We start from the raw sequence: 16,433 nt of genomic DNA on the forward strand, positions 1-16,433 counted from the left end.
CTTCATACTCGGGACTGAAGATTCTGAAAGTCATTAGCTACTAGACGACCTAATCTATATGAAGAGCTAATTTGGCCCCCCCAGGTTCGCACCGTTAGTGTAGCGATAAACGAACACAACAGGGTACCAGTTTATTACATGTAAATAACACAATTGTTAGATTGTTGTTGGCGGGAAAACATCGTAGTATCATTGGGATCCTGCTGAATGGAAGACTCGCTGTCGTCTGACTCGTATACCAATAAAAATACACGATTCCCCTGTCTCTAAGTCAATTTCGGTTAAGTCTTTTCGCCTTCAGACATCGAATCTTCTAAATTCCAAATAAGCCACGTTGACAAATAGGACGACCATTTAATGTGACAGTTAACGTGTTCAAGTGATATTACACATTTTCATTTTCTCAATGACTTCATATAGCCGTCTGGGTCGTCACCGAATTCTTCCGCTTCAAACTGTGGTGGTAATAGAAAGAAGTAGTTCACCAAACAAAAGCTGTGGTCCTCAACAGAGATAAATACTTGTAAGATCTTTAATAAGGCTGTCGTCTTGGAGACTAACATAAACAAACCTGATCAGAAAATTTGCTTTTCACCTTAATGAGATAGGTGGAATTAGATTTATATATTTGGAAACAATCGATAAAGATTAAGATACGCTGTCTATGGACAGTAAACAGAAGTAAATCGAAGCGGATTATTTCTTCAACATTTTAACAACGTGAAACAGACATTAATGACGTTATTTTAAAATTTATATTATCTACCAATCTTGATTTTCAATTGATTTTCAAATCATTGATTTTGTTTTCTCGAAAGAATATTTAAATCACAGAACGGAAAGCGAGTTGTTAAATTAGTGTCAAATTATTTTGCTCTGCATTAGAATTGATCAATTTAACCAATATTCATAACCTAGGGGCGTATATCACTGAAGTTTGTAATGTCTTATAATTGCATTTTTCCAAGCACTTTTCAGTGGATTTTATGCTTTGGTGGTTTGTGGTGAATTTAAATATAGCCAAATTGAAAAGTGTTGACAAAATTTAAAATGGGTCGATAGAATTTAATAGCTTTGAATGAAGTCGGTCCAAATGTGAAAACAAGATGATTTGGCTTATCTTGTTCAATGTAATGAATAAATTCGATCAATGATGTACTTTGCGCTACGTTTGACGATATAAACATCTACAGATTTAGTTTCGAAATCGAAAATGGACATAAAAATTCTAAAATCTTATTAATTATTGCATTCTTTGATTAAGTATAAGGTCACTTTATATATAATTGAGATTTGTGGACTATTTTTGGTTGAAATCACGCTTGGAGGTCGGAAAAAGTCACCGAAGAAAGAGTTAATATAATTAGACAGCTCTTTTTGACTACCTTTTTTTCCATTCAGACACAAGTTAACATTGTCAGTAACGTCAGGTTTACTAGTTTCGTGACCAACTTTATTAACCTAACTTCATAGACGAAAACTTTCTAAAGTCTTAACTTTTAGGTAATTAATGGTCTTAGAATAGAATTCTATTTTGAATAGGAATGCATGGCTTGCATGTTAACTACAAATTATTCTGCTGATACTCTATATTTAAGCTTTGTATTTAAAACCACTGTACTGTACTACGTAAGAATTAACATGGTGGGATATTTTTTTTTACAGAGAAACATGTTCACTAAGATAGACAATACCGTTAGATATCTTTGGAGTTTTAAAGATGGGTTTCCTTATACCTATATATTCCTTCCTTCCTTTAGTGTCAAATTAAGCAAACTATTTGATTAATTGGTGTTTCTAATGAATTAGCATGAGTTCTTTAATTTCTTATATTGCATATAATATAAGTTTTAACCAATCATAAATGTCCATGTATGTACAGTCTGGATAAACAAAAAAGACTTTTTGACGTTTTTGATTGGTCACTCATTGGAATTGCTGGTAATTATCTTCTAATGGAGCTAATTATGAATTAATTATGGACATGTTCTATTCATATAAGTATTAGCATAAATGAAAATGAGGGAACCCATCTTTAAGCCCCATGTTTCCGTAACTTACATGTACATGGATTGTACCATGGTATATCAGGAATTTGCCAGTATTCACCTGAAGTTTTTTTTTTTATTCCCATTATTTGTAGGTTCCTAAAATTTCATAGATACAGCAACCGTAGCTAGATCGCCCCACCCCCACCCATCCCATTGGAACAATCAGTCGCTGGGGTTGAGGTATGTCTTTTGTAGAAAGGTAGAAAAAAAAATCGAGAAATGAGATTATTATTCCAAAACCAAACCGAATTCAGAACGACCGATATTAATTTTAAGCTCTTAAGCTCTTTATTTGAATTGAGCTCTTATAGGGTTGGGTCTCTAAGGAAGATTGGATTTTGATGCATTATTGTTTGGGATCTAACTGTCATTTTCGGTTGACGATATTTTTTGGTATTGTTTCATTAGTGTGTATTATAATATAACACGCAATGTAATGTCGGATGATGGGAATATTAAATACTTGTTATTTACAATATAATTAGTAAAAATAACGGCACGAAATTGACCTTTATAACGTCTTGTCGCTTTTTCGTTTGTTAGTCTGGACCATTAAACATTTATATCTGGAAATTATATTTTTCCACTCTGATTTAATTCAAATTCTCGTGTTTTTGTTTGTATGCTGTTAATTGTTTGTACCAGTTGTCAGAAAGAAGGCATTTCGGTGTGGTTACAGATGGGAATTAAGCCGGTTATCACTGGTCATGAAATGAAGCTTTGGTACTCACTGCGGAATTCATTTTTCTGAAGGGGAGGGGTGGTACTCCTGTCGAGTTTGCAACTGACCAAATCTGCCATTTCAACGACTACAAGAAACCGATTGGAAAAGCTAGTTTTTCAATCTATCCAGCTGTAAATTGATAAAGCTAGCATTTTAATCTACCAAGAAAAAGTATTTCATTCTATCCAGCTGTAGATTGACCAAGTTAGTATGTCAATCTATCCAGCTGTAAATTGACCAAGTTAGTATGTAGATCTATCCAGCTGTAAATTGAGCAAGCTAGTATGTCAATCTATCCAGCTGTAAATTGATAAAGCTAGTATTTCAATCTATCCAGAATAGTATTTATATCTATCAAGCTATAAATTAACCAAGTTAGTATGTCAATCTATCCAGCTGTAAATTGAGCAAGCTAGTATTTCAATCTATCCAGCTGTAAATTGACCAAGTTAGTATGACAATCTATCCAGAAGAGCATTTCTATCTATCAAGCTGTATATTAACCAAATTAGTATGTCAATCTATCCTGCTGTTAATTAACCACGCTTATCTACAGGATCTCTGCGATGCTTCTAAAATGAGGACGTTCCTCCTTTCTTATTTTATACCATAAAATTATCTACTTATTTCCCAGACTCTGATAATATATTACGCTAGAAAAGAAAAAAAAAACATCAGGGAGGAAGCATCATTGTTACAGCTCTAGGGTATTAATCAGTATCTTCTTTTGGCTTTCTGGCAGTGTTACAATTACTTGAACCGTTACCATGGGAACGAGAATAACGATGTATATAGATAATAATTGATATATCAAAATCGATATAAGAGCACGGTAGGTATTGTTTTATGCCAATAATGTCTTCAATCATCGTGTCTTACATTTACATAATGAACTTACTTTACTTAGCATGAAATCATCGGAAATTAAGAACTGAATATTCCAAGAGACAGGTTTGTTAATGACGTCATCATTCTGAAATCGCCTTAGTATCAAGAATTTTCCCAAATATCAACGAAATAAAATCCGATTCGATGGCTGATGACATAACTTCGTAATGTCTACGTCACGTTTGTTGATAAGAATCTTTGCAAATTAGCAGCATTACAACTGCAACTGTTAAAATCGTAAACAACAATAATTATCTCTTCGCTCGACGAGATTATGTAAAGCTTCTGAATATTTTTAAACGTTATTGCAACCACACTTTTAATAATGAATGCTATCACAAATATTCTACGGTTAACAGTTCCTGATCTTATTATCTGATCAACAAAACATACATCACACGAAAACAGGTTGTGAACGTTAAAGATCCCTCGACAGTGGCAATCGAAAGAGAGTGAACAAATTTCTCAAAAAGGAGCCAAATATTTATTAACCGCAAAAAAAAAAACATCCCTTCCCCGAAATCCATTTCATTCTTTCTATCATCTCTCTATCATCCGAAAAATCCCTAAAACTTAGTAATCATCTTTAAAACTAAATTATTACGTTGTTTTATATATTGTCCAGATTAAAGATGGACTTTGTTGTCTATTTATGGCACCAGGCAAGTCCATCTGATGAATGTTCATGTACAGCCAAACATGTACTGACAGTCACATGTATTAAGCACCACCCTCCAATTAAAATGAGACGCCACCCCCCTCCCATGCCATTTTCAACAAAATTTACCTCTTTATTTACTTTTGAATATCCTTTTGACCGCATGCTTAATACAGGTTTGACTGTATACTCTTATTGGCCGAGTTCGAGAAGTTGAATTCTATGTGCACTCTAAGAGGTAGTATCTTATATGTGTTATCATTTCGCTATGTACATATAAATAGATAGTTGCATCATTATATATAGAGATAGTTGTATCATTATATAAATAAATAGTTGCATCATTATATATAGAGATAGTTGCATCATTATATATAGGGATAGTTCCATCATTATATATAAAGATAGTTGCATCATTATATATAGAGATAGTTGCATCATTATATATAGAGATAGTTGCACATTATATATAAAGATAGTTGCATCATTATATATAGAGATAGTTGCACATTATATATAAAGATAGTTGCATCATTATATATAGAGATAGTTGCACATTATATATAAAGATAGCTGCATCATTATATATAGAGATAGTTGCACATTATATATAAAGATAGTTGCATCATTATATATAGAGATAGTTGCACATTATATATAAAGATAGTTGCATCATTATATATAGAGATAGTTGCATCAATATATATAGAGATAGTTGCATCATTATGACTATTGTTAAAATTGATTTCTACTCTACCAGGCACTATAAGACGTACTTGATAAATAAATGATGATATTGTCGTTACATCTTTATGTAAAGTTATTGAACGATTAGACTTTATTACGAGTTAGAAACTCAGAAACAATTCTGTCATAGAAAAGCTATATATAGAGAAAGTGAGTAAAATTCCTAGTTTGAGATATGTTTTGAAGGAATTATGTGTTTTTCGTACATTTCTAGTTACTTCTGAAGACTATTTACATATTTTCAAGAGTCAATCATCACAGTTGAATTGTCACCATTCTTAATAATTAAGAAAAATGTGCTGCAATAATTCGCCTTTTTTTCAAAAATTTTTGCTCCATTTTTGCTGAACCTAATTAAGAATATTTTATAGTTGATGTTTCCTTTATGAAGTAAACTAAAAACTAAATCATATTGGATTTTTTCCACTTCGGCATGCGATATAAAACATTACGCTTGACTAATTACACTTATTTAATTAAAGTCACGATTTCGGATTACGACCTAGAATATCTTCATTCCGTTTTTGTTCATTTCCTGTTTATATCTGCGCCTTTTCTCATTAATAAAGATTAGTATTTAATGATGAAATAATCTTCTTATTATTTATTACTTATGAAATAAATCTTCACTTCACGAGAGTCGATCATTAATTATTATTTCATCACGTATTTATATTTGATTATTTATTATATAAGCCAGCCAGCCATATATAATATATACAGTTTCACATTCTCTTGTAGCAAAGAACTAGAGCGGAATCTTGTTTCCCAGAGTTTTAAGTCTGCCGCAGACGAGGGGAACCAGTTGAGCTGCCTGCCTCAAGGCTGTCACCTAGGCAACATTCTCATTACATTTTTAACTGCACTCACTGGAAAATCTTTGGCCAATTCAGTAGATAGATATTTTCCTCACAGCCTTTCGAGGCAGAAATCTCACTAAAAATTCAGTGCACTTGGGAGAAACAACTATCCCAACGTCTTGAGGCAGGTAACTCAGCTGTCTGCGACAGGCTTAACGTTGTGCAAGCTTAAGACAATTTATTTCAGCCTATGAACCTTGTGATACCCATTCTCTGCACAATGCAGAATAAACAAGTCATGTTTTATAACTCTTTCAAAATCAAATATATTCTTATGTAAAGTGATAGTGCTTGGCAATTTACAAAGTGTATTCTGAACTATCTATCTCATGGTTGTAATGAATTTGTTGTCATGTAAGATTTTGGGGTTTTTCTTTGTAAATGACAAGTTCAGTTCGATATTTTAGAAAATCTGTCTGCAATAACTAAATTACAAAAATTACATCTTCGAGAGAAATTTTGGTAAAGATTCTAATTTTCCAATCCAATGATAAGCTAGAGTTGTTTTGTGCATTAAATATGCATTAAATCCTGGTTGAAGATAACATCTATTGATGTAAAGACAGTTGACAAGAAATTGAAACCTTTTCGAAACAACCATTACAGGGAAAAATTTAAATCGATTATTAAAACTATAGAAATGCTTATAAACTGAGTTTTATTTTCTTCGTTTTATTTTTTGAAAATTGACCAATATCTTAAGTGACTTGGACGAATAAATTGCATTATGAATTTCATATTGCTTTATAATATCATCGCTTGATAAAGACGAAAGCATCATCGTTGAAACGTCGCAAGTTATTGTTATCCAGTTATACTAATTCGTGACAAATAACCATTCTGGACTATTTTAGGTTTTTAATTGATCTTCGTGAAACTTGAGTTTGGACTATTGCCGAAGCACGTTTGCTTTGGTGGCGTTGTTCTGGACTTGCAAGCTAATGTGGTTAATAAGACTACGTCAAGACGAGCTGGCAACCTGGAGTGACATTGGGGCATTTTGCCTTAAGTGCAACGCCCACGACCATTACTGTCTTGCGAAAATGACAAACGCCTAAAGGGTCTCCGATAGAAGAATAATTTCTGACATTTGATTGACACAAGCTCATCTCTTACTTCCGACATTTATAACGGATATTAAATCCCCATGAAGGCAGCTAGTTTGAAAATCGGGGTTAAAGATATAGTGATTAATTTGAAATACATTACGTGGAATTGGGAGATAAATATTTAATGTCTTACGTATATCAGGCGCCTATCTGACAGTTTACATTCATTTGTGCAAGCCCTTTACAATAGATTCTTATACATATTTCAGTGCATTGATTATAACCTTTGATTATTTTGATATATAATACATAACCTTTGATCAATTTAGTATATAATATATAACCTTTCATTATTTTAATATATAATATATAACATTTCATTATTTTAATATATAATATATAACATTTGATCATTTTAATATATAATATATAACCTTAGATGATATTCATATATAATATAAAACCTTTGATTTATAATATATCCATTCATTTAATTTAATTTTGATTTATAATATATAACCTTTGATTATTTCAATATACAATATCTAACCTTTGATTATTGTCATATATAATTTTGGTTATTTTAATATACAATTTTCAGAGATAATATATAACCATTTATTAATTCAATGAAGATATAACCTATGATTATGTCAATCAAAATATATTGATTCATTTTTCAAATTAATCATTGAATTGAAGTAGCTATTTGTTCTGTTTATCTTCCATTTTTGGTAGCCAGATTGTGAATTTGAGGTTCCCATTCATCTGTAAGAGATGCCCTGATTTTCAAAAAGCTGTTATAAATCTTGTGTTCCAGGAAAAAGGGATACAATGTTTTATATTAAATATGCTATAAAACGGCAGTTAAATTAATACCATATTTGATTTGTGATAACAAACAACGTTTGTCAGAACTCTTAAATTTGGTATTTTGAAACCGGAAGTATTTCTCAAAACAGGAAACCGATATAATAACAGGAAGTTGTTGAAGATACAAGCATGGATTAATATGATTGACACATTGTTGATGAACATTGCATCGCCCTTCTTTCTTATCGACCTCGCCTCTGTTATCTCTTGTTGCTTAGCGCCGTGACACTACTTTTTCCACGAACCGGTAATTAAGATATATTGCTTGGGAAAGACGCAAGATTTGTAATCAAAAGAAGCAGTAAAGTTGATTTCCTTTTCACTGGTGTTTTTATTCAACCAATCAATCAAGTGTGATTGAGAATAGCTTTATGCAAACTTTTATAACTTCTTTTTATTAGAAAGTATAGGAGGCCCTCAGTGTGTTTAATGTTAAATTAAAAATTGATTTCCATTACATTCTATTACCTGAATTTTAAACATATTTTTTTCGTATTGTTATGTTTAATATATTCTTCTAAACAATGTGTGGGGGTTTTATTAAAAAGAATTAACAATTTTACAAGGTTAACATTGTAGGTTTACTTAAGATCTTGTCTTGGTAAAATTTTTTGGCATTGAATTTTTCCGGATTATCCGTACCCATTTACAGCTGGGTAGACTGAAACAATGAGGAAAGGTCGCGTATTCAAGCATGGCAACGACATAGCCCGAATATTGGTATGGTGATACGTCTTATATACCTTGCTTTGTTATTTATTCCTCTTTTGAATAACACAACTGGATTTTCAAAGACTGGTGGCATCCGGAAGGATCTGAACTACCGCTGAATTCAGTTGATCTGAGTGCACCGACGACTCAGCTGCCACCAGTTGTCACTATTTGTTCATATTGAAATTTCTATCAAAAAAATTGATTTGATCATCTGATTAGAATGGTTGGCCAACCTTTTGATCATATTATTTGTAACCATACGAATCTTTTAGAGATTTTTTTTTAATTTTAACTCCGATTACCATATTGGATAGAGTAAGTGTAGTAGTATTATTCGAATAGTTCGATTTGGTACACTAAAATCCTTACAAAATCGTGACCAGAAATTTGCGTTTACAGATCGTGTTGAGAAGAATTCAGTCTATAATGATAGAACCGAAATAGATGTACGCAACCAAAGTCCAATAAAACCAGAAGGTAACAATCGGAAGTGAGAAATGTAATTAACTTTAGAATTGATACCGACTAGTCTATAAATAGAGTTCAATATCTAACCATATCATAATATAGCAGGAAGCCATCAAATGGCCATATGAAAATTGTAATGGCTGGACTTATCAGCAGCCATATTGATTTTTATGCCTTTGATCTTTAAGGTCTTCCGTTAACCATTCCAACGTGACGTGATCGTCTATATTTCCCCGGGGGACGAGAACACAATTTGATTACAGACTAGACAATCCTTTTCTTCTGGTTTTAAGATCCTATAAAAGCACCAAATCTAAACGAATAACCTTCAAAGAAAATGATGTTTTGATTCAATTATTTTTAGAAAGCAATTATCTGATGGAATAAAGAAGAGATTTAATGATATTTTGAAATTGATGCAATATCTTGATCGAATTTTAAACACATTTTAAAATTAAACGCTAGATATTGATATTAGCTGCGAAACAAATGTTTATTCAATAAGTATAGACAAATATAAGGAAATTATACAAGCGAATATAACAATATTAGGCAATTATCAGTAAATTTTGAGAAAATTTCAATATCAATGTAGTGAGTGAAGGGGATTCGTAACACACAATATATTATGTAGTCTATAGAATTGTATTGAAAAAAAAAAAATCAAAACTAACAGATTTATCCATTGGCGATCACAAGCGACTGCTTGGCTGCAGAGTCTTGAATTTGTAGTAACACATGCTTCCATTAAAGAAATAACACTTTGTTCAAGATTTACCCTGTAAGTGCTTTTATGAATATCGATAGCTACACAGAATTGCACTTTGTGATACACATAAAGCTTTTGTATCGCGCCATAACTCTTTTCATTAAAAGTGAAATCTAAATGGATGTCTACAGAAAAATGCACTTTACTTAATAAAGTTTTTGTGGCTTTCAATGGAGTCCTAATGTCTAAGGTCTTAAAATGACAACGTCACACGAAGATTCTGTCTTTTCTTTACAATATTCATGAAGTGTCATTCACTTACACAGACTTGGCCTTTCAACATTTATTGGAAACTCGACACATTTGGCATCATGACGTTGAAATGTCAAGTTCTCGACTAACTGTAAGTTCAGACCAGCTTCAGTGATCATATAATTCTCATTCTATCAAAGTGCCAATCACTGTACTAGGTAGGTCTGATGATATTATTAGTAAAATCTTATTAACCCATCGGCCTATAAATGAAATGCACTTTATCATACTGCTCTGCATCTGTTAGTTCGTCGGGTCTAAATCGCTAACGCAAACTGTCAGTTGATCGAAATCAGCACTGAATATACGAACTGTGACAGCATTCAGGAACCAGATAACTCATTTACGTGTTTCGGGAATCAAAATCGAAAATCCCAAGTTGAGGCAAATTTGATTTTATGTAAAGTTTACATACTGTTCATTTCATGCAAATAAGCCATTTCTCAAGTTTTGTTCAACTTTTTTTAAATAATTTTTTTTCTGAAAATGAGCATTTTGTGAGTTGTCTGGTTCTAGCATGGTGCCAAAATATTGCTTCAACAATTACGGTTCCTGGAATAAGCAAACAAACCAGACTGTGTAGGACAATATAGATAATCCACGTGGATAAGTATCCCTGAATTAAGCTCTTCTGATACACAATACAATGGCTTGCCCGAATCGAAAAAATTAGATTAATAATGATTCTCAAAACATGTGTGATATATCATGCTTAATTGAATGTTACTTGTGACGTTTTAGTGCTGCTTAGTTTTTTCCTTGTTATAAGATTTAGGCCAAGGATTGTTTGTAAGCGTAATTTCAGATTATTTGAAAGTCTTCGTTGTCACACGATATGTTCAGAAGTTTTAATACTAGAAAGCATTTGCATGAAAGCAGATTAACTCACACGTCATAATATTCTGCACAACAGAGAAGCAGAAAATAGCTCAAATGTTATGACAACAAGAACACAAAACAAATATTATCATTTTAAATGTCAAAATATGTTTTGGTTTCAATTCTATTTTAGAAATTGTTTGAAATATAAAAATGTCAAGCAGTTTATCTGAGTTTAGGTAAACAAGCCTCTTTATTACTAGTTTGCTTTTAATGAATGCATTACTGATCAAAGTCTTGCATGTATTTTTTTGGTCTATATTATTGTTTCTGCTCTCTGGATATACGTCAGACTCATAGGAATAAGACCAACCTTTCGTTCCGTGTTTTTCTTAGCTTTTATTTTTAATACAGCCACTCCAAGTAGGGTCTAAAGACTGGTCGCTTTAACTTTCGTCAAAATAACTTTTTGACCTAACCCAGCTTTAACTAATCAAATTTCTGCCCTCTCCAGCGCTGGCATTTTGTAAGAGAGTGAAGGAATGTGATTGGTTAAATCAGATTAGGTTAAAAGGTTATTTTAAGATTCGTTTAAGACACCAGTCTTTAGACCCTAACTGAAGTGACTATTAAAAATAAAAGATAATAAACAACGGAAGAAGGTTTGGTCTAATTTTAAATTTAAACTGGGTATACGCGACCACATCCTTGAAACCCAATAGGCTACACATGAGTAGTCAAATTTCAAAAGATGCAACAGGGAGGATTCTTTGTACGATAAAGACATTTTATTCCTATTGTCCTCAAAATATCCCATGTTGACGGAACTTTATTTCAACTGAAAAATCCATACTTAGTACAAACGAACGCACAGAAATTGTCGGATTATAAAGACAAGCGCTACAGGTACCTAAAAGCTTCTTTAGAAATGTAAACGTCGGTTATTATTGCAGCACTGCGGGAATCTTATGATCTTTGATAATATATCGACTCCATTATAGGCCTGTTTTAGATATGTCTACGACTAAAATTTCATAAACCATTACCGCGTTGGACAGTAGGAGTGGGCGTTTGCAAATCTTTTCCAGTAACAGAGCACTTTAATACACAGAAATGAGAAACATTATAACAAATACGTTGATAATTGCTTGTAAATTCCTAGATGGCACATTGATGAGGATTCTAGGCGATAATTCAGTTGGTAAATCTCCCTACAAGAATCTAAAATAGTTTTGATCCCATTAGAGGCGATAATGACATAGAATTTAGGTTTCATAACAAAATAATGGCTATTATCGTAAGTGAAACGTTGTCGAATCAATCAGAGTAGTTTAGGTCCTATAATGGAGATTTTTTGATGGCAGAATGACTAGTAGATGATGCAAGTTTCATCAAATTCATTTTTTCTCTTAAAATTGAATGAAATACCAAACAAACCAACAACCCGGATAATTCATCAAATCCTCTTGATAATTGGTGGTTTTTGAAGGACTGCTTGAAACAGTTCAACTGGAAAGATAACTTAACATCCTAATATAGTTATAGAAGTAACTGCAAGTTTTCAACTGTATCTAAAAATGCTCCAAAAAGTATCTATTTTTTTTTTAAATTCCTGATTTTTTTACGCCCTCATCGAAATGTGGATGATACTGCGGTCTCCGTGTCTGTCCAACTGTCCGTCCAATGTTAATAAATAATCCAATTACTAAAATTACCGCAAAACGAAACACGAAATCTAAAACAACATTTAAGCCTGTACCTGGCGTGTTTGTTTTAATAGCAAAAACCAAAATGATTCTGTAAAGGGACTGAAATAGAAATATATATGGAAACCATCGACTTGGTACGAGTGTCGCACATTCATGCTTAGAACTCTCCATCTTGTTCTCGCATTATTCGCTGTATAACGGTTTGTATCTGTTTTGTGCTGTGACAATATTGAATCTGGTAGCCGAATAATATATTATGATAGATATGTCGCAGTATATTACAACGCTTGAAGCGAAGTAATCATACCAAATGGAATGAGCTGTCCAGAATATTTTGATTTATTAAATTGTGATTTTATTACTCCAGAGTTGTACCAAAAATATCTCCAGTAGAATATAATATTTATTGATTTCATGCTCATCTTACTCCGTTTCATTTGATTTACATCTTATCATACTCGAGTTTCAAGGCTCAATCAAAAAGTGATATCGTGAATTCAGGAATAGCCACACATGAAGTGGTTTCAACTCCTACTTAGACTTAAATATAATTTGAGTTAAAATAAAGACAAAAATAAAAATTGATTTATTTGTTGCGTAAATAACGGATTGTCTTCGGTGAGAGTTATGATCTCGATCGGCGTTAGAAAGTCCGATGTCCCTGAGTAAATCATCTTTTATTGACTCTGCTGTAAATGAGTACGGATTATCCAGGAAGATCAATGCCAATGCTAAAGGATTTGGCCAAAGACCAGCTGGTAGAAAGGATCTTTATCTGTGAACCTAAGTTGTTATCCTTGTAAAATATAGTTCTTTCTTTGTTTCTTTTAATTTGGCGTCTTCCGATCTTTCTGATACCGAGAGTACATAATTTATAAAAAAAATATTTGAATTGGAAATGTCAGCCTGAAAAGGGCAACTGCATTTGCAGAAACGGCGTTGTTTCTATCTGCTCTCTGTCGGGGGAAATAAACACATTAGATTTGTATTTCAACTAACATTTAACTATTCATCTCTATTTCCTGTGGTTATGTATTTTGATTCTAAACACTATTGAAAAGAACCTGCCTCTATACTCCATGAAAATGTCAAAATCGATTTTAGGTAATGTGAATTAACAGCTTTTTCCAAACACAATATATCCTAACAGGCATATTTCCTCCACTTACAATAAGCAGATTTAGGTGATATATTTTCAAAAGAGTTTTTGTTTACATTACTTGACAATGGCTTGCGGCACGATTTAATTATCAGTTTTTATTCAATTTACCTTTGTAAAACTCAATCATTTCCATGTCTTCATTCAATTCCTATATTTGGAGGATTTTGGCCATATTCATTACCAAAAAAATGATATAATCCTTAAATCAGCATAAATCGGAGAGCAACCACAGAATTCGGGTGAGAAATTGAATGGTACAAAAACACGCATATGATATATATTTTATGTGTCACTATCAGGACACTGATAGCTTCAATTTGCAACATTCCAATTTTCAATCAGACGTCTATGACGTTATCAAATACTTAGTTTTAGTTGAATTGCAGGAACCACAGACGTCTGCTTGAAAATTGGAATGGTGCAAATTAAAACTATCAGTGTCCCTGATACACATGAAAATTTTAGAAAAACTCTTTACAATCTCTTTAACGTGATTTTTTTTTGTATTTCAGTACATACAATTGTACAATTTGTACATTGTGAAATAACATACGGTTTTCATATTTACTTTAAAGCACACTGTACAATGTACAAATTTCCTGTTTGAAAAACCTGTTTCACTGAACAAACAAATCGTCCAAAAAACTTAATTTTATACATCATTGCTATGCGATAAATTAAAGTTTTTAAAGCAATCTGAACACTTGTGACAATTTCTATTATTTATTATAGTGAAAAGCAAATCAAATGGTTTTATTTCCCACTCATGATTAGATATAAAAACTATGTGCGTGAACCATCCAATATGCTGATTTCCCCAGAGTGTGCAGTCTGTAAAACACGGTATAAAGTCAAGACATAATTAAAAAGTCACTTTGTGTTCAGGTATTTTATTTTGAATTACTGTAGACTGAGATTGCCGTGGGGATTTCAGAACACACTTATTTTAAGTTGAAATCAGAGAAGAATAGAATAAATATAACTTCTATGTTATAAAAAAAAGGTGACGTTGCCATAACTAAAACCAACACGACCTATTCTGGATAAAAAGGATAAACGTTTTGGACCTAATACAGCATCTTGATGTCTGAAATTAACGTGTAATAAGGACACGCTTTCATTTTAATCAGAAAATAATCAAACGATTCAATTCCCACTTATCGGCTGAAAAAGAAAAAAGTTTCAGATTCGGTGAGATATACATCGTCTCTCACCCTGGCTCTATAATCTCCATTTAATTATTGAGCTTATCGATCTTTCACTACACACAAACAAACTTAATGCAAACCTAATCAATAAATGGGATTATTTTGTTATGATTAGAAATGAAAGGTAGTGCAGTATGATGTCTATTGGAAACAAAGGAGTGTGGGACTGTCAAATATTGTAATATAATTTATATGAATAGAATAGAATTAGGATTGCTTGATGGATGATTAATTGAAAATTTGCGTAACCTTTAGGTGGGAAACGGTTGATGGATTTTTTTTTAAAAATATCATCGCCAAAGAAAAAACAAAATAGAATGATTAGATTTTGAATTAAAATTAACAATTTAATATTTTTAATGAAACTCTCAACTTCGATAAATGACTTTCAGCAAAAGAGGATAGACAAAGGGAACGAAAGACACAAATAAGTAATGTCTCCGAAAAAGATGCAGGAATAACATCTTATTTTGTTCGTACTTTCTGAAATGTTATAGAGAAAATGATATATACATATATAATAGAACTTTAAAAAAAACTATTTGAAATCAAAATGTTTCTAAGGAATTGATAAAATTAATGATGTAAATATTAGATGAAACTGTAGTAATATAGCATCATGCATAATTAAATCATATTAATTACCAGCCATCAAATGGACCCGATGAAATTAAATGGAGCATTAAATGCCCCTAGGTTGTACACATTATTAACGGAATGTCACTAAGTACTAATTGATATACAAATATTTTAAACTCGACACTGGAAAGTAATACTTGCTCTTGGAAAGTTAAACGTGTTTCGAGTAGGAAAGGCGAAATAGCCAATGACACCATATAGAGAATATTCGACCTAGACATAATTAATGACATCCATTGGCATCAAGCCACGAGACTTTTCTGTTAGATATGTGCTGAATCTAATATTGATAAAATGTCTTCCTTATCTTAATATTTCCCTTTTAAGTCATCCACCGGAACATAACCGCAGCTGTTTTTCATATCGTTGAAAGCACAATATCTCATTTCGTGTCACTTGTTGTATTGAATTATTGCTCAAACCAATAAGCCGTCGAGCGAAATAGACTAATTTTGTAAGTGCACCAAGGAATCCAACTGACCGATTTTGGATCTATTATCAACCATTACTAGACCATTTTCTAGTTAGATTAGGTTTAAATATCCTTAAGCCTTTTCAAACACTTTTATGGACAGATTATTCATGGCACTGATGAAATGAAAACCATTATTTAAAACATAAGTAACTTAAGAAAGCGTCATGAAGGTGGTGTAGAAAATAAAACCTAAGCCCAATAAATAGATTTAAAAATCCATAAAACTGGCGTTTAATCTATACGATTATAATAAACACTCGGGAGGAAATATTTAATTTTGATGAAGTAGGCTATCCATAATGATGATCGGTTCCTGAAATACCATTATTAGTCTAGGAAAATAAATAGCCGTAAGGACTAATGAGTGT

General features: G+C 32.2%; 2 protein-coding genes across 2 annotated transcripts in view; one reads left to right on the forward strand and one right to left on the reverse strand.

Annotated features, from left to right (window-relative positions):
• The window catches only part of Syt4 (synaptotagmin 4), a 40,382-nt gene that overhangs the window by 9,179 nt on the left and 14,770 nt on the right, over positions 1 to 16,433 (forward strand). The gene's annotated exons all lie outside the window — the stretch shown is intronic.
• On the reverse strand, positions 4,580 to 4,777 carry LOTGIDRAFT_111763 (hypothetical protein; the record flags this gene model as incomplete). Its single annotated transcript, XM_009049681.1, has 1 exon — positions 4,580 to 4,777. A coding segment is annotated over one exon (198 nt), but the record flags the coding sequence as incomplete, so codon positions are not given.

Source organism: Lottia gigantea, assembly GCF_000327385.1.
Source record: "Lottia gigantea unplaced genomic scaffold LOTGIsca_14, whole genome shotgun sequence".
In the NCBI taxonomy this organism is placed as follows: Eukaryota; Metazoa; Mollusca; class Gastropoda; family Lottiidae; genus Lottia; species Lottia gigantea.